General features: G+C 55.0%; 1 protein-coding gene across 2 annotated transcripts in view; it reads left to right on the top strand.

Moving 5' to 3' along the window:
• Positions 1 to 18,964, top strand: part of KLF8 (Kruppel like factor 8) — an 88,093-nt gene extending 69,129 nt beyond the window's left edge. For both annotated transcript variants that reach the window (XM_039487972.1, XM_039487971.1), the window contains exons 2-5: positions 7,065 to 7,617; positions 10,622 to 10,724; positions 11,226 to 11,368; positions 15,889 to 18,964. In XM_039487972.1, coding sequence (XP_039343906.1) covers positions 7,065 to 7,617; positions 10,622 to 10,724; positions 11,226 to 11,368; positions 15,889 to 16,070 — 981 coding nt within the window. In that variant the 3' untranslated portion in view covers positions 16,071 to 18,964. The remainder of the gene's footprint in view (positions 1 to 7,064; positions 7,618 to 10,621; positions 10,725 to 11,225; positions 11,369 to 15,888) is intronic.
• Positions 18,965 to 23,824: the final 4,860 nt, after the last annotated feature.

Raw genomic sequence — 23,824 nt, 5'->3', positions numbered from 1 at the left:
GACCCGCCGCCGAAGCGCAGCCCGGTCTTTGGCGGTAATTCGGCGGCGGGGGGCCCTTCTGTTCCGTGACCCGCCGCCAAAGTGCCCCGAAGACCCACGGCGGGGGCCCCCCCTCCGCCGAATTACCGCCGAAGACCGGGCTGCGCTTCGGCGGCGGGTCCCGCTTCGGTGGTAATTCAGCGGCGGGGGGGGGGCCTCCCGCGGGTCTTCAGGGCACTTCGGCGGCGGGTCCAGGAACGGAAGGGCCCCCCGCCGCCGAAGACCCCAGGCCCCTGGAATCCTCTGGGCGGCCCTGGGTCAACCCCACTGGCCCATCTCTTGGGCCTGCAGGGACGATAAACCGACCCAGCACTCCCCCCTTCCGCCTCTCTGGGGCTTGGCCCACGCGCAGGCTGCAGGCCCCAGCTGGTTCGTCTTGTACTCGAAGCCAGTGTGCCCAGCCTTGGGATGCTGTGGCTGCCTCGCTGACTATCAGAAGGGGGTGGCAACCCTGGTCGGTTGGGGGGCCCCCCACGCCGCACGGCTGAGGTTACTTTGGAAGCAGCCAAGTAAATGTTTATGGGAGCCTCAGAACAGAGCGCAGGGTTCTGAGCCCAGCTCCACCTTGGTCCACCCAGGGACCCCCTGATTGCTGCCAGGGGGCAGCTGAGCACCCCACTAGCTCACCCTTCCTGCTCTGGGCTGTGATTGGCCTTCGGGCTGGGGACGGGATCCCCCTGCAGCCCTAAGGTGTAACCACAGGGCTGACAAGGTGGGTGGCTTGGCGGGGCTGGGAGGGAGGGGTTGGATCTGTCCCAGTGACCTCTGGCCATTCTGCAGGGGGGTGGAGTGTGGACATGTGAGCTGCTCCCTGGGCTCAGCCGTGATCTAGTTCTCATGGCAACCTGAAGGCCTATTCCATGCCTTGGGGGTATGCTGGGGGGGCTTTTTGTTCCTTCTCTCCCTCCCACTCCCCCCCCCCCCCCATCCCCCAGTGGAGGCTCAGCGTGCGTGAGCTCCATCTGCTGCCTCTCTCCAGCCCAGGCCCTGCAGTGGAGCACAATGCCCAGGGTGGGCTGGCATCCAGAGCCAGTGGGGCAGGAGTCTGGTTGCATAGAAGTGGGGCTGGTGTTTGTATGATGCAGACCCCCCCCCCCCATTGCTCCGAAGGTGCGCACACAGCCATCTGCCCCTTGCTCGGGGCCTGCACTACAATCTGAGGCGGTGGGTCAGTGCCCTGGCTTTCTGCCTTCAGAGATCAAGGCTCACATCCTAGCTGAGGTCCTGCATGAAATCCACCATGGCAGCCTCGTCACAGTCCCTGCAAAGCCACTCTGCAGGCTGGCCCGGTTCCCCAGTTCTGATCCAGAGGCTCGGGTGTGGAATGGCAGGGGGGTCTCGTCTGGAGTGAGCTGCGTAGGAGTCAGGACTGGACCTGCACTCACAACCAACTAGTCTCGATCAAGTGGTGGCAAAGAGCGAGGTGTGGGGAGCCCAGGCGGGCTGTGGGTTGGTTGATGGGCAGCAGAGAGCTATGTGTGGGGAGTGGGGGCTGTGGGTTGGGATTGAGGGGCAGTGGACAGCAGTGTGAGGCAAAGAAGCGCAGGACTGGAATAGTAAGGGGTGATGCGGGTTAGGACTGAGGTTCATTAGGAGATCTTTCACATTCCTAAAGCCCAGCAATGCAGGTACCAGCCTGCCATGAGATGAACCACGCCAGCCGCAATCATGGCACAGAAATGCCCTTCTGGGGCCCTGCTAGCATCATGCCATGTTAGCCATGGAGATCTACTAGCAGGCCTTGGACTTCAGTAGCCTGGCCCTGCCTCAAGTGGGGGGCAGCTGGGTTCTCTGGCTCGGAGCCAGGGCACCCAGCTCTTCTGGTAAGCTCTCAGCACTTGGACTCCTGGGTCAGGCAGAGAATACATTCCCCTGGCTACTGTCAGGGCTGGGTCCAGACTGCACTTGGCTGAGGGGCATTGCTGGGCAAAGGGAGGGGGTGGGGCTGTTCTTTCAAAAGCGAATGCAGCAGTGCTGGTGAAAGGGCCCTCGGGTGCCAGCGCTGGAGGCCTCTGTTCCCCAGAATGGGGACAGGCTGGGCGATGCTGGCTCCTCCCTGCCCACCCTGATCTAGAGGGGAGCTCCATCTCCAGGGCATCAGCATGCCTCTGCTGAGGCTGCCACTAGCTTGTGGTGTTCAGGGGGAGGCAGGTTTGTGCCCATTATTTAATGTTCCCTCTGGCATAAAATCCCAGCGCCCCCTTCTTGAGTCACCTCCTCCAAGCCCCCAGGACTCCCTCCTCCCTAGTGTCAAGCCATTCTGTGCCACCTCCCAGCTAAGCAGGGGTTGTCTCCATCTCCCTCCCTCTCCCAGCGTTACCCTTTCCCACCTCCCTCTGGTTCTTCCTCTGCAGTTCAGCCTCTGCCAAAGGGCTGGGAGTGAGTTGCTGCTGCTGGAAAAGCCAGCAAGCAGGATGGAGGAGCCTTGATCTGTGCCCCACGTTACTCCTGCTGTCCCGAATCGGTCCATGCTTTAGGAGGGAGTGCGTCTGTCCATACAGAGGATTTACTGAGCATAATCCCTCTGCCAAGCTTCCCCTTCGCCGACCCGCTCTCGCTGAACTGGACCAGACGGCACATCAGAAATCAAGGGGCAAGTGTCCTGAGGACTGTGCTTCTGGGATGTCTGCTGTTTTGGGTGTGGCGGGGCATGGCTGTGGTTAGGGCCCAGACTGGGAGCGGGAAGGCCTGGGCTGTATTCCCAGATCTGCCCTAGAGTTGCTGTGTGACCTTGGCTTGTCACCTCTCTGTGCCTTGGTTACCATGTGTGTAAAAGGCGGACGGGACGTGTCAGTGTATGCCAGGGGTGTGGAGAGGGGTGGGTCAATGAGTGTTTATGAAGAGGGCTCTCCTCCAATAGAAGTGCCAGGTATTTCTGTGTCACTGCAGAGGGAATCATGGGATTAGATTGCTCTATGGAAACAGACATACCTGCATTTCCAGCAAGGGCCTCAAAGCATTTCTCAAATGTTAATTAAACCTCACGCCACCTCCTGATAGGCAGCTGAGTATCACCTGACCCATTTTACAGGTGGGGAAACTGAGGCACAGAGTGAGTCACACAGTGACTGACTGAGGCAGGGATAGAACCCAGGAGTCATGACTCCAAGCCCAATTGCACCAACCAGAAAGTAACACCACCTCCCTCTCCCCTGCTGGCTTGAACTGGGAGTGGTGTGACTCCATGGATGTGGTGGCTGGGCCTGGGAGCCCTCATCTATGGTGTTAAAGCTCGTTCCTGGATGCTCTCAGTATGTTCCTGCATTCTTTACAGGCTTCCCTGGAGCCTTAGGGCTCTGCGGCCTGGTCCTGAACAGCTGCCATTCAAGTCAGTGGGAGATGAGCGTGCTCAGCCCTTGAGAGACCAGTAACGAGGTGCCTACAATTTTGCACCCTGTTTTCTATCTTGGGCAGAAGCAGGCAGACCTGGGCGCCGTGCCAGTGGGGCTCAGGAGAGCCCTATAGCACAAGATCCTCCACCCCCACCAATGAAGAGGGTATCTGGAGTCCAGTTCCCAGGCCACCCTCACCCATGCGCAGCCAGCACTGTGATGACCAGGTGCGATGCTTAGCCCACACATGGCATGTTGGCATTGCACATTGGTCCCAAGCTGATGTCAATGAATGCTCCAGTCAGAAGCGACATGTTGTTACTCATTGTCTCTGCTCCCCGGGTCTCTCTGTCGCTCCCTGGCCTCCCAAGGGGTTCCCCATCAGCTTGGCATGGCAGGAGATGACATTTCTAACCACCAGGCCTGGGACCAGAAAATCCACTCCGCTTCTCTGCCGTACGGTGAGCCAGGAGCTGCAGTCGGCTGCAATGGTGTTGATGATACATGAGGTTGACTAGAATGCAGGCCGCTGTCTTGGCTTTGCCGAGCGAACAGGAATAGCAACTTGTTTGTGTCAGAAGCAGATCTGACTCAAGGAGCGAATGACTCTCTGACGCTAGCTGCCCTTTAAACAAAATCCACACTCGTGCTAGCCTTACTCCTGCAGCGTTACATAACCCACAGGCTGATGGCTGAAGGTCACTGGGAGTGGAAGGTGTCCAACAGCGCTCGGCAATCACACCTAGAGCGTTCCAGAGAGCAGCTTGTGGGGAAATTTGAAAAATCACCCTTTTCTTGTCCTACTCATCAAATAGCTAAGCACTAGGCTAGGCAGCCTCTTCTGGATGCTTACGGCATAAGATGCCGCTATGTAGAGGTGTGCAGTGCAGCACCCATCCCAAATATAGCTCGTCAGTGTCAGTCACTTCAGGGGCTAACTCAGCACTGAAGGGATGACTTACTGATTGAAGCATCAAGTGTGAACTGCTTTGTTTCCCTTCAGTGGTTAGCTCAGATCCTGGCAGAGTCAAGTCAGCCAAACTCAACTTCCCAGGTGCATCAGTGGTGTTCCACCATGTTTTGCTGGGTTGGGTGGAATTTTTTCAGATGAGACCTTCGTCACCTGGGTCCTTTCTGCTCTGCATGATATTCAGAATTCCTTAGCCCTCTGTGGTTGCCTCTATATCCTCGGTAACACGCTTCTGTTCTCTCTTCCCATCTCTTTGTGCTGCATTTTCATTGGCCACGACTCTGAACCCCAGAAGTAGCTGCATTTGCTGCCTGTGTATAGTGGGGCCCTTTGGGATGAGAGGCTGTGACACACATGGCAATTTCCTGTAGTATCCTTGGAAAAACCTTATTGGATTAAGTTCAAGTACCGTTGGAGTCTCTTCTAGTAGTTGCAAAGGTTAAGTATTATTATGGGCCTGGGTGGTCCAAGGACTATACTGAACAATGTGGCAGACACGAATGAAGTGGTTTTGCTGGGAAATTTCTAGGGGGAGATGAATGCAAATTCCCTAGTCCCAGTTATGCACAGCCCCAGTCTTTTGCAGTGGGTGGACCTCTGTCTGCTGATCACCTGTTACATGAGGCTAAGATCAAAGGACAGACTGAACTGTTCAGGTTCTGATTGAGGACTATTGTACACTTCGTAACCACAGGAAAAACCTTGTGGTGGGGTTTGAAGGGCTAATTCCTACCAGAGCCCTCCTTGGAGTTGGGGTTGAGCTCTGGTAAGCATGTGTATAGGTTCTTGTACTGTTTTTAAGACGTGGTCTCTGTGATGCTTTCACCTTAAGAATAAATGTGCTTGCTTAGAGCTGCCTGGTAGCTTGTGATTGCTGGCAATTCCAGCTCTTTGGAGAGCAAGCAAAGAGCAGATGCTGGCCTTCTTCAGGCAGTCTGGCTTGCTCAGAATATCCCAGTGCAGGCAGGGAGCTGTGCAGCCTGGAAAACCTTGGCCAGGAGGGATCAAGATGCGGGTCTGCACCCAACAGGTGGGGTGCCTGGCTACAGGTGCAGTTGTCCTGGATTGTGACAGAGGCGTTGTGTAAGATGAGCTGGTTGCATGTTGCAGCATGTGGCAGTCTCCCTACTGGAGATAGTTGTGGAGCCATCCCCACGCCCTGCAGCAGGCCTAGCCGGGGAACCAGGCTGCACCGGCGGGTGGGCAAGGAGTCTCGTTTTCTGATTGACTTTGGTCAGTGTGTCCAGCACATTGATCTCAAAGGCCACGGCTTTGGAGCTGCCTGGTGCTGTGCTTCCTCCTCCCGCCCCCTCGTCTGCTCTAGAGTGGCAGGGGAGGGAGGGTCTGGCTGCAGATTGAAGTCATCCCTCCCCCCCCCACCCCCCCGTTTCTCCCCACACCAGAAAACTCGGTAAAGTGGCACCTGGAGCAGCATCCGTGGAGTGTTTGTCCAGTGTTTTAGCAAGTGCCCCACTTTGAAGCAGTGAGAGCAAGAGAGAATCATTGACTCACACCGGGAGCCTAAAGCATATTGGCCCTCCGCCAGCTCTGTGTGGCTGCTCCACCCGGCTGGCTCCGGGTCCCAATGCTCAAGTTCCAAATGGCTCATCCCATGACCCAGATTCACTCCTTGTCCCCCCTCCCCCTCAATCTGGGATCCCTTCCCTGCATGCACATGGGCACACATGCAGTGAATGACTCTCGGGGTTGTGTCCCATCCCCTGGCTGAGGGGACGCCAGACCGGCTGGGTGCATTGGAAGGATCGTTCCATTGGAACTGGTGGGGTGGGGGTTCTTTCCTTTTAAAAACGAAATGCAGAAAAAGCCAGAATAGGAATTGCTCAAGTTTACCCCTTGAACGCTGCTGTTTCCCATGCCACGTTCCTGAGGGAGGTCGAGTATGTTGGTGGGCATGGGGGTAATACTAGCCTTCCGGAAGCGCAAGGGTTAATGCAAAGGTTCTTCTGCCCACGCCAAGGCATGTCTGGGACTGCGTCGTAACACAGCAGGGTGAATGTCTCCGGCATCTGCTCCCCCTTCTAATCCAGCGTGGCGCTTGGCAGTGTGATGCCCATGCCCACTGTGTGGTCTGAGCACAGGACTGGGAGCCAGGACTCTGGTGCTCCCTCCCAGCTTTGCCAGTGATTCATTGTGACCAACAGGAAACCTTCACTGCCCCTTTGTGCCTCAATTTCCCTATCTCTAAGACGGGGGTGATGGCCTCTGCCTCCCCAGGTGCTCCGATGCTGCAGAGAGGGCCATGGCAGTACCTGGACAGATGGGTGTTGAGATGCTGAGCTCTGCTGTGTGTCTGCTGGCTGCGGTCCAGCTTCCTCCTGTCCCCTGTGCAGTGAGTCAGCACCAGAGGGAGACGTTAGCGATCTACCAGCAAAATGACCTGGAAGAAGTAGTTAGCTGCAGCTACCTCACCATCCCCTCCCCCGCGCAGAGCCCGCGCCCTGTGTGTCTCTGTCCATGACTAGCTATAGTGCTGGGATGCATTTCCCAAGAGCCCCTTGGCCCTGCTGGGTGGAGCTTATGTCATGCTGGGCAGTGCGGCCAAGTGGGTGGGGAACTAGCTTGGGAATTTGGAGACTTGGGTTCAGTTTCCCCCTTCCCGGTTGCTGCAGTGCCTCCCAGTGGAGGGCTTGGGAAGTGCCATGTGCTGGCCTCACTCAGTCCACGCCCCAGTGCCCTCATTGTTGATCTCGTGTCTCTCCCAGGCTGCAGGCTCAGTCCAGAGTAAGGTGCTGCCCAAGATGAGCTCCTCGTCGCTGCTGGAGGATAGCTCCATAGAGCCCCCGGTGCTGCTGACTGACATCAAGACAGAGCCCCCCGAAGAGCTGCTGGCCAGTGACTGCAACCAGCCCCAGGCCGAGCCAGTGGACCTGTCACTCAACAAGCCCAAGGTGTCGCTGCAGTCCTCCACCCTGCTGCCCTCCTCCATCAGGTCCTCACCCATGCTGGTGGCGCCGCCCATCCAGGCCCCCGTGGTCTCCATGTCGCCCACGGGGCTGGGCTCTTCGTCCGCCATCCCCGCTGTGCTGTCCCCTGGCTCCATCCTGGCCTCCACGCAGGGCAGCGGGGGCCAGCAGATCCTGCATGTCATCCACACAATCCCCTCGGTCAACCTGCCCAGCAAGATGGGCAACTTGCAGACCATCCCAGTGGTGGTGCAGTCCCTGCCCGTGGTCTACACCACGATGCCCACAGACGGGGTCACCGCCGCCATCACCGTGCCCCTCATCGGCGGCGATGGCAAGAATGCCGGATCCGGTAAGGGCTCACTTCCCCTCCTCGGGGCTGTGGGTTGGGATTGAGGAGTGTAGGCAGAGCTGTGTGCGCGGGGCTGTGGGTCAGGATTTGAGGAGCATCAGCAGAGATCAGTGAGTAGGGGAGCCCAAAGCAGGAACCACCGAGAGATGGGGGTTTTGGGTCAGGCTTGGGGAGCCCCAGGGCAGGACTATCAGGGTGAAGCAGCAGTTTGGGATTTGAGGGGTATTGGCAGAGCTGTGGAGGGATCCCAGAACTGGCCCAGCCATGAACAGATTGGACCATGGAGACGGGATCCTTCTTGGGCAGGGCTGAAGCACGTCAGCTGGAGGCACCGTGGCGGAAGATTGCCCTGCCGCTGACCCAGTTCCATGGCAGAGCTGTCTATCTGGTACCTTTCACAAGGGCGAGCAGCCAAGCCAGGGCTTCATAAGGTCCTGTTGGCTCCGCTCCCAGGGCGTGATGGAGCCCATCTGGCTGGGTGTGGGAGGAAGCCTGGCGTGCTGGCACTGCTGCAATGGGCAGGCATCATGTGGTGCCCAGCGGGCAAACGCCTTGCCTCCTTGCTTCGCCTGTAGGTGCATGACGCTGCATGATGCTCCCCTGACCCCAAGTGGCCAGTTGTGGTAGTGGCAGGTGGGCTGTCCCTTCTCCACCGGGCTCTGAGTTCAAACCAGGCAAGAGGGAGCCACTCCCTGGGAGCAGGGCTGGGTGTCTCACTCCATGTTCCAGCCGGGCTTGTGTCAGCCGTGCAGGGTGCTCAGTCACTTCCCAGGAAATGTAGCGTGTGCTTGGGAAGGTGCAGCCCAGCCTGGCGATCAGAGAGGCTGTTGGGTGTCCCAGCTGCACTAGTGTAGTCGGGATCTGCTCCACTGGCCCCTCTCTGGCCAGAGCCCTGGGTGTCTGTGTGAGTCCCATCTCTGGCCCCCCATGCCAGCTGATGGGGGTGAGGGGGGAATGTGCAGGGGAGGTTCTCCCTAAAAGCCTGGCCCAGCTGACTTCTTCCCTGTTTTTTGAGAGCCCTGGCTGCCCTGGAGCTGCTCTCTGGGGATATGGGGTGGGACTCAGCTCCTGGCGGGAGCACTTCAGTGTGCCAGGGACTGGTCGGGAGGGGCAGGGGGTGCTCCCCAGTTGCAGGAGAGGGGTGGGTTTGCAGCCACACTTTCACAGGTGGTCCCTGACTCCAGTTGCCTCAGTGCTTGGGAGCCTGGCTTGAGGCCCCTTAGCCCGTCCAACAGGGCCCTATGAAACCAGATACCCAGAATTCAGGACCACCTGGGGAGGATGGAAGGGAGGTGCTGAATGGGCTATTTCCTGGCTAAGTGTGTTGGGGGCAGGGCAGTGTTCGTGTTTGGGGGAGGGAGGGGAGTTTCCCCAGTTGGGAGATGAACATGATTCCTACTGGAGGAAGGGAGTTTCCCTGGTCTCTGTGCACGCACGCACACACACACGCACACACACATGCACACACACACACACACACACACACACACACGTACGTTGGGTGAGATCCCAGCCCTGTGTTTGGGGAATGGGTGTGATTCCTGTCAGAGGCTGGGCAGGGGGTGGGATTGGGATGGGTCCCAGCTCTATGTGTGTTGGGGTGGGTTTGATTCCCAGCTGGTTGATCAGCACTGGTAGGCGTTGGGTGGTTCCCAGCTGGGGGGAGGGGATCAGCCACCCCTCACAACTGCCTGGCAGGCCCCACTCCCCACCATCTGTTGCAGTTCTCATGCTGCATCCATCACCTTGGGCTCAGCGCCTGGCTCTTTCCCACACTGCCCGGGAGCTGCATGGCAGAGCTGGGATTTCTGCCCGGGGGGACTGTGTGGGGGCAGGCCTCACAGTGCCAGGGAGCCGCCTGGCTCTGCGGTCGTGTGACCATGAGTCAGTCAGCCATGGGAGGAGGCTGTCTGTCTGCCCTCCATCCTGAGGAGTGGGGGAAGGGGGGTGGTTTGGCAGGCTGTCTTCTGCCTCGCCGCAGGGTGGGGTCTTGACCTCCCCTCCCAGTTTCCCCCTCCCCCCGTGGCCGGCTCCAAGGCTGCTCTGGTTCCAGTTAGACTGGCTCCCCCCACTCCTAGCACTTCCTGCCTCCCATCCGGCAAGCAAAGAACTCCCAGGCGCTTCCTGTCGGAGGCCCTGGCTGGTTCCCCTCTGGCCAGGGACACGTGTTGAAGTTGGGGGGCGGGAGTAGCTGAAATGAACCAGGGGCAGGGGGAGGGGGAGCTCTTTATGATGGCTGCACCTATGCTCCAGTGCCTTGTCCAGGGGTTGGGGAGGGGACAAGTTGGTGGGGCTGGGCCTGGGTCATGGGGTTTGGATCTGGATCTCAGGGATGGTGGGGGAACTGTTGGGCCCCATCCCTGCCCAGGCTGCCAACCCCATCAGCTGTGCCAGGTATCCTGCTCTGGGGTGCGAGCCAGTCCCTGTCCAGCTCTGTGACCGCCTCCTGTGCTGGGCATGTCAAAGGCCCCACTGTCCCCTCAGAGCAAGAGTAGGCCTGCCTCAGCCCACTACGAGTGTCTGGTGGGGGCTGAGATGCTGCCAACCCACTGCTAGCTTGGGGTGCTGCCTCCCACTGGACTGATCAGGTTTTTCCCCGGAGCTGGGGTGAGCTGGGCTCAGGCTGGGAACCTTCCCCACTGCCCCAATTGCCCTGTCCGTCCAGTCCCCCACCCCCCAACCAGTGCCATCCTCCTGCCATGCCAGGCAGCTCCCTTGTGCTGCTGGCTCATGTCCCTGTGACTGGGCAAGGGGCAGGAGACGTGGGTTCAGAGGGGGCTCAGGGCTCTGGTGCTGGGGGGGGCCAATGTCACTGACAGCTCTGGGCAGGGGTGAGGCGACCAATCCCTGCAGCCCAGGGGAAGGACGTTGTGGGTTCTGGGTCAGGGAAGGGAGCATTATCCCATGGTGCAGTGGCTTTGGTCCCTGGGCAGAGCTGGGGACAGAGCAAAGGGACGTGGCTCTGAGTCTGTCTCTGGTTTCAGTGGGTCTCTTTCCTCTCCAGTGAAAATTGACCCCAGCTCCATGTACCCTCTGGAGATGAACAGCGACAGCGAGGACAGCGTCACAGAGAGCAGCTCAGCCCCCTTCCAGGACCTGCAAAGAGAGTGAGTGGCAGCCACACACTGCCCTGGACTATGGTGCTAGCGCTGGGATTGGCGCCTGTGTAGCACGGGGCTGGAGGGTGGAGGAAGCAGAGCTTGCTTATTGGGTCTGTCCTTCCTCTGCCAGGACCCTGCAGCAGCAATGATGGGGGTGCCCTGGCAGCATCACTGCCCTTGGGTCTCAGCATTCCAATGCCACATCGCCCGTGATGACGTTGGGCACCTCCCAGCAGGGGAGGGAATATCAGCTTCCCCTCCCCCATGTTGATGAGACTGCACAAAACTGCTTCATAAATGATTGCCCAGGGCACTGGCATGGTGATACCCATTGTGAGGGTGGAATCTGGCTATGGTAGGTAAGGCCAGCCCTGGGGTGGGGGGATGGTTCCCTGGTTGCTGCGAGTGAGGCCTAGTCTGCTGCCAGGGGCTGTGCCAGCCCAGAGGAAGAGGGTGGGGACCCCAGGAACCCAGTGCTGGGTGACACTGCTGTCTCCCCTTGGCCAGGTCGCGGTCACCTGTGGCCCGGATGCAGCGGGCCGAGTCCCCCGACTTGAAGAAGAGGCGGATTCACCAGTGTGACTTCGAGGGCTGCAACAAGGTGTACACGAAAAGCTCCCACCTCAAAGCACACAGGAGGATACATACAGGTAGGGCTGGGCGAGGCAGCCTGTGGCACACCCCAGAGTCATCCCACCGCCCAGCCTGGTGACCTCGGTGCTGCGGCGGGGGGGACTCCCACATGGGCCCATCGCCCCCCATGGCCTTTCTGCTCACCATAGCAGAGACCAAGGTGTGGCTGGGCCCCCTGAGGTCCCCTTACTGCTAGAGACAGGATGAGGGCAGAACGTTGCCCTGCCAGGGCCCGTGCTGACCCTGCTCTGTGGAGGGGCTGCTGCAGGGCTGACCTTGTGCCAGCGCTGAATTGGCTCCAGTACAATCCTTGAATGGCAGTGTCTGATGGATTAAGATTCCCTGCCCCACCAGGGCAGGGGTAGTTGGGTACCAGCACGAAGGTAGCTGCACTGGGAGCCTGCCTACACAGTGCACTTGGGCTGGGATCCCCAGAGGAGGCAGAGGGCGGGCAGTGCTGTGGGGTAACAGGGAACTCACAACCCAGTTTGGCTTATTTTTGTTCACCTTGGCTTAACTCCAATGGCTAGTGCACTGTTTGGAGAAAGGACTTCTCTTAAAAGGCCAGCAGCCCTGCTCCTTCTGTGAGCTCTCCAGCCTCAGAGACAGCACGGCTGAGACCCCCACCAAGTCCTCCTACGAAACCAGATATGCCCTAATTCAGCGTGCGTGGGACTCCTCTGTGATCATGCCCTTCATCTCCACCTTGGCTTCATGCCTCTCTGTGTGCCCAGCCCAGTGGGCCATGCCCTGTAGCCGGGAGAGCCCGAATGCCCAGTGACTCCAGTCCAGGGTTTTCAGTTTGGGAAGCTGTGAGCCATGTGCAACCTTCTCCAGGCTGCATTGGGGGGGGAGGGCTTTTTAATTAGAGGGAAATTCCAGCTGCCAGCCCTCACGGTTAATTGCTAAGGGAGCCATGCTGCTCCGGGCTCACAACCCGCCCGCAATCTGCGTATGGTTCTGTCCTTGCTCTGCTTGCATGGGTGTGTAGTTCTCAGATGACCACCAGGGGGCAGACGTCTCCCTTCTGGACACAGCTTTCAGGTGCTGGGTCCTCTGTGAAAGCCTTTACAATTCGATTTGAATGCATGGCCTTGAAAGCTGAGGGGTGAGGGGGAGGAGATTCATATGCCCTGGGGGCTAGAGAAGCTTTGTGACTGGGTGCCCTGGGCTTCCAGATGAGCTGCTGGAGCAGGCTAACTGGGACATATGGCATATCATACTGAAGGGATGTTGCTTGCATCCGACGAAGTGGGCATTCACCCACGAAAGCTCATGCTCCAAAACGTCTGTTAGTCTATAAAGTGCCACAGGATTCTTTGCTGCTGAAGGGATATTGTCCTGGATCCTCTAGGCATTGAGGCACCTAACTCCCATCGGAATTAATGTCTTTGAGGATCATGGCCATTAGCCCTTTGGCACTCAGAAGAGGATTTATTTTTGCTGATCATGATCCCCCTAGGCTGATCCCTGCTCTGCTTCATGGGGGAGGGCTTTTGTCCTTCACACACACACACACACACACACACACACACACACACACACACACACACACACACACACACACACACACAGTTCCAGGCACAAGCGCATGCCTGGGGCATGAAGCCACGGGGGGCTCCCTGCCGGTTGCCGTGAGGGCAGCAGTCAGGCTGTCTTCGGCAGTGCGCCTGCGGGAGGCCTGCCAGTCCCGCAGTTTTGGCAGCAATTCGGCGACGGGTACGCCAAAGCAGTGGGACGGGCGGACCTCCTGCAGGCGCACTGCTGAAGGCAGCCAGCCTGCCATGCTTGGGGCGGCAAAAAAGCTAGAGCTGCCCCTGTGCATGCGCACACACACACACACACGACTGAAAATGCAGTGCTGTCCCTCCTGGCTGCTGCGTCTGGTCCTGCCCGGCGAGGCCGTAATGTATAGGGCTGCATACCGTGCAGCAAGAGGAGTCACGCCCTCTCCATCCCCTCCCCTTGATAGACCAGCTCGGGATGGGGGGTGTTAAATACACTTCTCCCTGGGCTGCAGAAATCAGGGGGATGTTCAGCCATCCATCCTTCTCCTCGCCTTGCCCCGATCTCAGGGCAGCACCCACCACAGTCCAGCAGTTGATCCCTGCATACTGGAAAGCCTGTATACTCTCTGAAGGGGGGATGGATTCCCCCCACTCCGAATTAGTCGTTCAGTAGGATCAAGGGGTCCCCAGACTCTGAATGGGGTTTTATGGGTGTAACTGAAGGCAGGATTGGGACCACTATCCTGTAATCCCTGAGGCGCACGGATGAAAGATCCATTCCTTTAGAGGGCCATCAGGAACACTGCATTATAATATATCAGAGGGGTAGCCGTGTTAGTCTGGATCTGTAAAATCAGCAAAGAATCCTGTGGCACCTTATAGACTAACAGACGTTTTGGAGCATGAGCTTTCGTGGGTGAATACCCACTTCGTCGGATGCATCCGACGAAGTGGGTATTCACCCACGAAAGCTCATGCTCCAAAACGTCTGTTAGTCTATAAGGTGCCACAGGATTCTTTGCTGATTTTGCATTATAATAATCCATCTGACCACAAGATGGCGCCATTCCTCCACGCAAATCCAGCTGAAGCTGACAAGGCCGTTTGTGCCAAGACTTAGAAAGCCTGCCTGCTCCCAGTCAGACTGAGGCAGGGATTGCACTGCTTGATCCTGTCTGTCTTAGGTGTTTCTCTGGTCCACATCACTGCAGCACCTGACCAGATCACAGTCTTTACAGCACCCGAGTGCTGTAGGGCAGTGCTGTTATCCCCATTGTACAGAGGGGGAAATTGAGGCACAGGGTGGCTAAGTGACTTGCCCACGGTCACACAGGAAATCAGTGGCAGAGCAGGGAATTAAAGCAAGCTGGGCCACAGCCCAGGCTAGTGCCAGCCTTCCTCTCCAACTTCTAATGAGACTCTGCAATCATCCAGAACTAGCTGCTCTTCGACTGAACCCACTTCAGCGAAGGCAGTCAGAATGCGAGTGTAGCTCTTAAAACAAACAGGGAGAGCTGTGGGATAGAGGGAAGGGACGGAGTCTAACCTGAATAGACAGCGCCATGGGGGGCGTGGAGTAGAGAACCTTCCTGCACTGGCCAAGGGATGGCTAATCAACAGGCCTCTTCTGTCCTGGGTTTCTCTGGCCCTAACGAGCAAAACCTGCCATCCCAGTTGCTCTGCTCCATGCATTATGTTCCTAGCGAACTGAGTCCAGTTCTAAGTCTCTGTCCATATAGCCATAGCCCCTTGGGAGCGATTACATCTATTGATCAAGCCATGTGTTTTAGCAAACAGTGTATTTTGAACTTCATGGGGAATTCTGAAAGTGTTCCTTAGCGTTGTTTCTTTTTCATATCCCCCTGCCTGAAAGCTGCTTTGTCTCAGTATCATGAGCCCAGCTGGAGAGAGAGAAAACAAATATAGTTCTAAACCTTCTAAATAATGGAAAATACCCATTTCTATACAAAAGGACGTCGCTCTGCTCTCCAGCCCACCCCTGTTTCGTACCATGGGAGAGGGGCTGTGAACAGCACTCGGGTGCTCTGAAATGCTTGCGTGGTATGTGTATAACCCCTGCAGCTGAGGGGCATTTAACTCCGATGTCCTATTGCTCCCACCTCTGCCCTGATAGTCTAACAACACTCATAACAGCATCCTAGCAACTCATCCTCTTACCCACCCACACAGGTATCCTAGCAACCCAGGCCAGTATCCTAGCAGCCCCTCCGGTATCCTAGCAACTCCTCCAGCCCCCTGTCTCACGGAAGTTCATCCTCCTCTCTCTTAACGCCAGCAGTAATAACAACCGTCTGCAGGGGTACATGGCTCCTTCAAGCCAAGCCTAGGTCTTAACAGAGCCTCCTGGTGTCTCAGATTCCTCTTTAGGTTTAGACTGCAGCTGGCAAACCTACAGCATGAGGTGACAGAAATGCCAGCCCAGAGGCATTCCAAGACGGTTATAGCAGTTTTTCTTGTGGATTGGTTTTTGTTATTATTACAACTGATTAATGTCAATGACTAAATAACATTTTGGAGAAGGGAAGTTTCTGTTAAAGGTTCAAAAGCCTCCTCCCTTCCACCAAGCCACAGTGTGCTCTGATTGCTTGTACCTCCCTGAGGTCTTCCAACAGAGCCAGGAGAGAGCAGACATTCCTGGTGCTTCTCCGGAGAAAAAGAGGCAGGGCCTGTGTCCTTACCATGTGACTGTGCAGCAAGGATGAGGCCCTGATCTGGGTAAATGCCTGTGGGTGCTACTGTAATGCACCTAATAAATAACTGAGATCAGAAATTATTACTAATTAAGAGCCTATGGGCCTTAATATCTGATCTTGGTTAAGGCTTGTATGTGCTGCTGTGATGCCCCTGGTAAGTAATAATGCCTCATCTCAGCTGAGGGCCATAGGTGATACCATAATGCACCTAATAGATACTGCCTGATTTGGACTGAGGCCGGAGGGTGTTGCAATAATAGGTAGAAGTTTGATGTGTGCCCAAGCACTGAGCTGTCCCCTCTGCTTCCTGTGCAGGAGAGAAGCCGTACAAATGCACCTGGGAAGGCTGCACCTGGAAGTTTGCCCGCTCCGACGAGCTCACCCGGCATTTCCGCAAGCACACAGGCATCAAGCCCTTCCGCTGCTCGGACTGTGACCGCAGCTTCTCACGCTCGGACCACCTGGCCCTGCACCGCCGGCGGCACATCATGATGTGAGGGGGGAGCTCCGGCTCCTCCACCGCCCCGCCCACCCCCGCCTCACCGGCCATGGCGAAGAGACTGCGAGACGGGAGGCACCGTCCCCAGCTTGATTCAGCCTGGCAGCAGGCTGGATGCCAGCTTGGCACCTGTGGCTGCCCACACCTGAGAAAGCAGACCTCCTACCATGCACACGAGGGCTAGAATGAGGCTCTGGAGAGAAGCCTGCTCCCTCTCTTCTGTTCTCCTCCCGTTCCTTCAGTGGCTGGAAAGCCCCGGGATTCCTTGAAATGGCACCCAGCTCCTCATCTAGCTTCGATTTTTTTGCACATTGCCTCCCCCTCCTGGGTCAGGAAACACAGTGGACGTCCGGCTCGTGTGAGCACAGCGCCAGCTTGTCCCAGCGCGACCCTGGCCTTGGCAAGCGAATCAGACTGGCCAGACAGCGTCGCTGCTGGCAGAAGGCTGCTGCTGGGGGTTGGATTGGGGGTTTGGCTCACGGCTAGGGGCTGGCTGTCTCCTACCAACGGGCTGATGCAATAGGACTCCGTTCTGGTGAAGCTGGCACTGCCGCCTCTCCTGTTCCACGACACGTCAAACATGGCTTGTCCTAGCTGGTCCGTTGGACTCCCCGAGCTCCCGAGGCACTGCTGGCATTGGAGAACCCGCCTGGCCTTGGCTTGATCTCTCTCTTTTATGAACACTTGGGTAATTGGCTGTTAATGAAGAGGCCTCATTGCGTGAGGACAAGGGGTTCGTGGTGTTACCTGAGGAGGGGGGACCCGAGGAACAAAGAAAAGGGAAAACTTTGCGGAACACGGAACTGTGATGATTTTATCTGATTTTAGGGGTGGGTGGGTTGGGGACCCTGAATTCTGCCCATGCTGCAGGGCCAAGGAATAGGACTGTAGATGCGTTTCTAACTTTAAACCTAGCAGCCTGGACACGGACTGTTGCATTTTTCTATTGCTCGTCTGGCCTGCAGAGGCTGAGCTGGCACCGCCCTGTGCTCTTGGTGGACTCATGGGGCTTTGTACTGGATCGTTTTTGGACTTGATCTTGGGCTGCGGGGCTGGCAATACGTCCATGCACAGTTGATTTTTTTTTTTTTTTTAAGAATTGCTTTTCCCCTTCCCTTCTGCAGGGGCGGAGCTAAGAACCTGATGCCTTTCCAGATGCTCCTTTTTGTGTCTGCATCTTTCTCTCTGATGGATTTGAGTTTGGCAAATGCAGGGATGGAGTGCGCCTGCCAGACAGCATCTGTGCTGCCCTCGGGAGAGCGGGCGAGTGCAGTGGCTGGAATTGGTGAGGGGAGGGAGCCGGGAAGGAGAAGATCGTCAAGATGAGGCAAACTGGATCCTCGTTCTGCCACCAGCCTGGGCTTGGGCTGTGGTGTTCCAGCTAAAGCCAAGAGGCTGCCAGCAGTCCTGGTATTGACACAATGTATATGCTGAAGGGGAGAGACTGGGGAGTCCCGTTAAATGTTTGCTGCCCCTGGCTCGGCTTATCACATTGTTTCCCCTTTGCTCCCCAGTCCAGCTCAGCACTGAGTTCATGTAGGCCCCCCCCCAACTGCATTTCACTGAGCAGATTCTCTTTCTTCCTTGCGTCCCTTTCATTTAAGAAGGCTCTTGATCCATAGATGCTGACTCTGTGGGTGTTCCAGGGCTCAAGCACCCACTGAAAAAAATAGGGGGTGCCCAGTAGCTGCAGGTCCTGATTAATCTTTTATGGGCCCTGGCGCCTGGACCATGGCCCTGCCTGTGCTCCACCCCTGCTCCGCCCTGAGGCCCCGCCCTCGCTTGGCCTCTTTCCCCCCCCCCCCCCCCCGAAGCCCTGCCTGCCACTCGCATGGGAGGGAGGGGGCGGAGAGGAGCACCCACTCACAAAAACAAAAGTCAATGCCTGTGTTTTGATCAACTCGCCACCCACTGCAGCTCCTTCACGCCTCAGTGGAACCTGGAGCCAGTCCATAGCAGGGGAGAAAGAGGCATGTGGCCGTTATCTGCCTGTGGGTTGTGCAGCGAGATCCCAAGTCCTGTCTCTGACGCAGGCCAGCCCCCCTATGAAATGATCTCCCTAGGCATTGCCCCTTCCTCCAAGGGCGTGAACAAGTCCTCCTGCATGAGGGCAAATCCCACGGCCTGCTGCGCTTTCCAGAGCTTGAAGCTGCAGGATGATTGTTTTGGGTGAGGTTCCAGATGGGCTGGTATTTGAAATTCCATTTGGGTCACTTTGCAGCTGGCAGCTCCGTGGGGAAGTAAATTTATTTTATCCAAACTTCAATCCTCAGCCTACCAGGAACACAGATCTGCCTGGACTTTTCCCATCCCCCACACTCTTGTTACCTGGGTGGCCTCAGTGTTGCCAACTCTGGCTGTTTTTGGTGTTTTTCTTAAAGCTGCAGGTCCTGGACTCAAGTGACTATCTCGGCTTTCATTGAAAAGCAAAGTTTTTCCTATCTTCCCGGTTGTGGAGCAAACTTTGAACATGTGACCTCTAAAGGCTCAGAGAGAAAAAAGCCTCCCCCCCTCCTCCCCCCAAAAAACCTGTTTTATAAAAATCTCATGATTTTTAAATCAATCTCATGAATTTTTATGGGAAAGGGGATTTGACTCATGATTTTTGAACGCTCAGGGTTGACAATACTGAGATGAGATCTGGGAAGCTGACAGGCCGTGTGTTTTGATTTAAGCAAAACACACACATGCACACACGCAACAGAGCACAACAAGAAAGCGAGGAGGGCAAGAGATGTCAAACGGAACATTAGCTCCCCTCTGTCTGAGCAGGGCAGGCTTTGCTTTGGGATTTTTACCATGAAATTTTAAAATCTTGAGCTGTGAGATATTTGTACAAAACTGTTTGATGTTTTTCTACATGGGAATAATATGGAAAGTAGATGCATTTTATTGGTGTGTGTCTTGCTTTTAAAAAGAGGGTTTTTATCTTTTGGTTGGTGGGAGGGAAAAGGCTGTAGTTTCAATCCTACATAAAAACCAATCTCCCTTTCCTGGTTCTCAGTATGATCTCTATGATTGGGGGGAAGGGCTAGCTCAGTAGTTTGAGCATTGGCCTGCTAAACCCAGGGTTATGAGTTCAATCCTTGAGGGGGCCATTTAGGGATTTAATTGGGGATTGGTCCTGCTTTGCACAGGGGGTTGGACTAGATGATCTTCCCTGAGGTCCCTTCCAACCCTAATAATCTATGAAAGGGAAGAAGTTGTCAACCACAGTTTTAGGTTCCAAAATTTAGATTTCAGCCCCCCCCCCACCCTCAAACAAATGTAAAAACAAAAAAGGCTTTTACAAAACGTAAGAGCAATAGACCTATTTCTGTGGAGTTTTAACAATATAATTCTAAAGAAAATAGCATTTACATTTGGAATTTGGAAGTAGCCATTTGAAAATTTCTTTAAACAAATAAGACCCTCCCTTGAAGTGTTTGCAGCCCAAACATTGCAGGGCTGGGAACCCAGAAGTGAAACAGGCTGCAAGCAGAAGTGAAACTGACTTCCTGGGTGGGCAATGTTGAGACAGAGAGAACTGTAGACTGCCTACAGACTCAAACAATATGGGAAAGAATGGGATGCTTCAAATTGCATTCGGATACCATGATCTGAGATGGTGTTAGTGGCCAAGGCTATATTATTAATAGAGCTGGTTTTGTGAAGAAGTTTTGAAATTGTTTTCCTTTTTGCAAGGCTCAAAATGAACCCATTTATTTTCACTATTCCTTTCCCCCACCCCTTAATTTACCTTTTTTCAAGAAACTCATTTCTTTCCGTTCCTATTGAAAATGGCAGGGGGTGAGGAAAAGAAGGGGGACAGAAGAAAAGAAGGAGAAAAGTAAAAGTAGAAAAACGATATATTTCAAATAAAACATTCATGAAAAGTTTCCAGAACAATTTTTGGATATGCACAAAGTTTTGGGATGCAAAAAACTTGCGACCAGCTCTAATACACAAACATTGAAAGATGGTGTTATTGATCTTAGCCTTGCTCAGTTGCTCTATTCCACCCTCTTCTCCTTACACTACTAACCAGCTGCCTGCTGGATTCAGTAGCTAGGAGCATGCAAGGACAAACTGCTGGAGACTTCACTGCCTTGTCTACACTATGAAAAATAAAATAACCAGAAGCCTGATTTTTCATAGTAGTCCCCAAGCCCACCCACCACTCCCATGGATTTCAGTTGAGTTGTGGGTGCTCAGAATCTCAGACAATTGGGCCCTACAGGCCAGGGCCCAGATCCTGCAAGGTCTTTAGGTGCTTTACTCTTATTGAAATCAATGGGCGTTAGGCCCCTAAATACCTTGGACAATCTGAGCCCAGATCCTCAGCTGGTGTCAATGGTCGTAGTTCCATGGAAGTCAATAGACCGCTGACAGTTTTACACCGGCAGAGGATTTGACCCTTTGGGTATGTCTACACTGTGATTAAAAACCTGCGGCACCGAGTCTCAGAGCCCACCCACCTTGTGGGGTCTCAGAGCCCAGGCTCCAGCCCTAATGTCTACACTGTAATTGTATAGCTCCACAGCCCGAACTCCCTGAGCCCGAGTCAGCTGACCCAGGCCAGCTGCAGCTGTGCCATGGGCCTTTTACTGCAGTGTAGAGAGACGGGGTGTGTTTAAACTGTTGCGAAATATGGTTTGTTTCAGTGCAGATTGGTTTTTTGCCTCTTTACCCCCGGGTGAGGGAGGAAAAGTTAAGGCCCCAGGTTCTTGTCTATAGATATTTACCATGGTTAGAATTGAGATCCTTGCCCTGATTATAACTGGGTTTTTTTCTGTGCCATGTGGGGACAAAAATACCTGGGTCAAGATTTTCAACAGTCACTTTGGGTGCCTCAATTTTTAGGTGACCAGCTTCAGACTCCTTTTAAAGGGGCCTGGTTTCTGGAGGGCAGGTTTTGAGCACCTCCAAACCCCTTTAAGCTGTCTCAAATTGGAGCCCCACCCAAATCACCCTGTTTCCAACACACACTGGCCCAAACCAGGCTTCCCAGCAGTGTTTTGAAACTTGGTTATGTTTGTAGACAGGGCATATTCAGGAGCCTGTCTGCTCCAAGGCAGTGTAGATGGGTGCAGTTTAGGGCATTGTCTGTTGGCACGCCTGAACAATCAGACCATGCTTTCTCTCAATTTGAAGCCCAACTGGGGTACTTAACTTCTGCTTCCGCTTGCACATGGCTCAGAAGGGAAAATGCTATGTAGAGGGATGACGCAAGCCTGGCGCTTGCTCATTGGCTGAGTGAGCTGGGGTTGAGCAGGTCTCCTGCATCTTCTGCTCCAATATTGTCTCTGACTCATTGGATACACAACCAGGAAACTAGAGCTCAGAAGTGTGAACTGCCTCACCCATCCATGGGCCGTTAACTCTGAAGTGATGACTCGTTCAGTGTCAGCATCTGTGAACAATGTCAGTGCTGGTTACCTGAGCTGCAGGAACATCCAGCCACAATGGGGTTGTGGGTGCAGGCTGAGCAACCTTCACTACTCCCATCCTACCCCGTCCCATCACAAAAATTGGGTGAGGGCTGGAGTTTTCGGGGATCACACTCTTCACATGTCATGGTCCAAATGTGAGTTGCATGTGATGGGACAATGGCTTGAACAGGGGCAGATCTCCTTGGGCCCACATCCTCCCAGGCATTTAGGATCAATGGGAGGCGCCTAAACACCTGTCAGGATCTGGGCCTTTCTCCATCTTTCACTTGATAAGACAGTGCTCTCTAGTGGTTAGAGCAGAAACGCAGGGCTCAGGTCTCCTGGGTTCTATTCCCAGCTCTGCCACAGATGTGCGGTGTGACCTTGGGCAAGTCATTTTTTCTCTGTGCCTCAGTTTCCCCCATCTGTCAAATGGGGATAATAATACTTAACCTACCTCACAGGGGTGTTGTGAGGCTTCCTTCGATGTTTGCAAAGTGCTTTGAAATCCTTGGATGAAAGGTGCTATGAAGTGCAAAGTATTATTATTATTTTATTTTAAAATATTAAATAACTTATAACGAAGTGCGCGCGTGCCGTGGGCTTGTGTGGGCTGCAGGCGATGTGAAGGCTGCAATGACAGACGCTTAGTGCAAGTGGCGTGTGATGCCATTTGAAACCCTCACCTTTCCAGCTGTGCATCATACCGGCTTCCTGGGTCTGGTGCTTCCCAGACAGCTGAGACGCTGTGATGGGACTGCCACCCTCAGCAGCTCAGACCTGCTTCCCCAGCCCTGCCCCACTAGCTGCTTCTGGCATCATCCGCCCTGAGAGAAGCACCTCATTGAGCTTGCCTTCAGCTGGGGGGTGCTTACTGTAAATCTGGCCCCTCGCTGTTCTCTGTCCAGGACCCTTTTGCCCTAGTTGTTGGCATCTGGGGAGGGGGGTATGTAAATCAGCTCCCCAAATTCTCGGGTTTTGCTCTTATTTTTGGATCAAACCGAAACCGCTCTTCCCCCACCTCCAATTGGGTTGTGTTCCCAGCCCTGCCTGGGAGATCCTCTTGGCCCTACTGGTGTGGTGTTACTAACTGATGGTCAGAGGGTTAATGGCACCAGTGGAACATGCTGGGAATGGAGATTTGGCTGGCTCTGTGTTGTCACGACTCCGGTTGAGTTTTCTGTTCATGGCTAGTTCTTTCCCTGCTCACTGTGGATTTGTTTTAGCTGATCTCTAGCTCTGCGTCCTTTCTGCTGCTGCTCCTTATCTTTCCCTGGGTCCATTATTTTAGTGATGTGTCATACGGACGCAACCCCACCCTGCAAACGGTAAGTTCAGTAGTGGCTCCGAGCCAGATCCTAGCCCTACAGAAAGACTGATTGGAAAAGCAAAAGCCTGCAGTAGGTTCGCATGACCAAGCAATCGCTCTTTCCCCTGCTGCCAACCCTCTTTTGGGGCCTTGCACTCCTACAGCCCAGAGAAGATGAAGTGGTTTGGATGGGACGGTTGTTGTGACCCTGTGTATTGAGTGATCTTATCCAGTTTGATTGTTGTACTGTTTTTTTTTTAATTAATAAAATGGTATTTTAAACTTGGGAAAATCGTTTTATTTTTCCTTCCAATGGGATCTTAGCCCTTATATCCCCAGCTGCTGGGATCTACTTCTATAGAAGTACTGGGACTCCAAGGTTAGGGGCACATCGATCACACCTGCGCTGCCTGAGTATCCTCCCAGCATGGACTAAGCTCCCAAAGTCCTGTCCTAGCATGCCCTGGGCACAGCCCAAACCCTGGGAAAGAGGCCCTGGGAACTGGCTGCCCCTTTGATAGTTTCAAAGGATGTGGGAATATCCCCACCCCAGTCAGGCTGCCGATGGCTTCATTTTCCACAGAGGGCAGGAATTTCATTTCCAAATGCCTTTCTGGCTTCAGGCCTTGATCCTGAGACGTACTGAACATCTGTTAGTTATTGTACAGTAGTTTTCTAGAAGCTCCCCTCAGGACCGTCGTGGTAGGTGCTAAACATACACATGGCGAGCAAGTCCCTGCTCCAAAGGGCTTACAGGCTAACTAGGCAAGACAGGTGGAGGCTAAGAAGAGAAACTGAGGCACAGAGCATGGAAGGTCACACAGTAGGTCAGCGGCAGAGCTCTCCTGAGTCCCAGGCCAGGACTCTACCAAGTGGCTCATGCTGCTTCTCCCAGTAACGTCAGTGGAAGCTGAGGGCACTCCATGCCGGGTAGGGCTTGGGCCTGCTGTTGCCGACACTAGGATATCAGCTCATTCAGAGGAGCCCCCAGGACTGAGCACCTGCAACTCCCCTGGATGTCCATGAGAGTGC

Source organism: Mauremys reevesii, linkage group 9 (assembly GCF_016161935.1).
Source record: "Mauremys reevesii isolate NIE-2019 linkage group 9, ASM1616193v1, whole genome shotgun sequence".
Lineage (NCBI taxonomy): Eukaryota > Metazoa > Chordata > Testudines > Geoemydidae > Mauremys > Mauremys reevesii.
The sequence above is the reverse complement of the archived record's forward strand: the minus strand, read 5'-3'. Positions and strand labels throughout refer to the sequence as shown.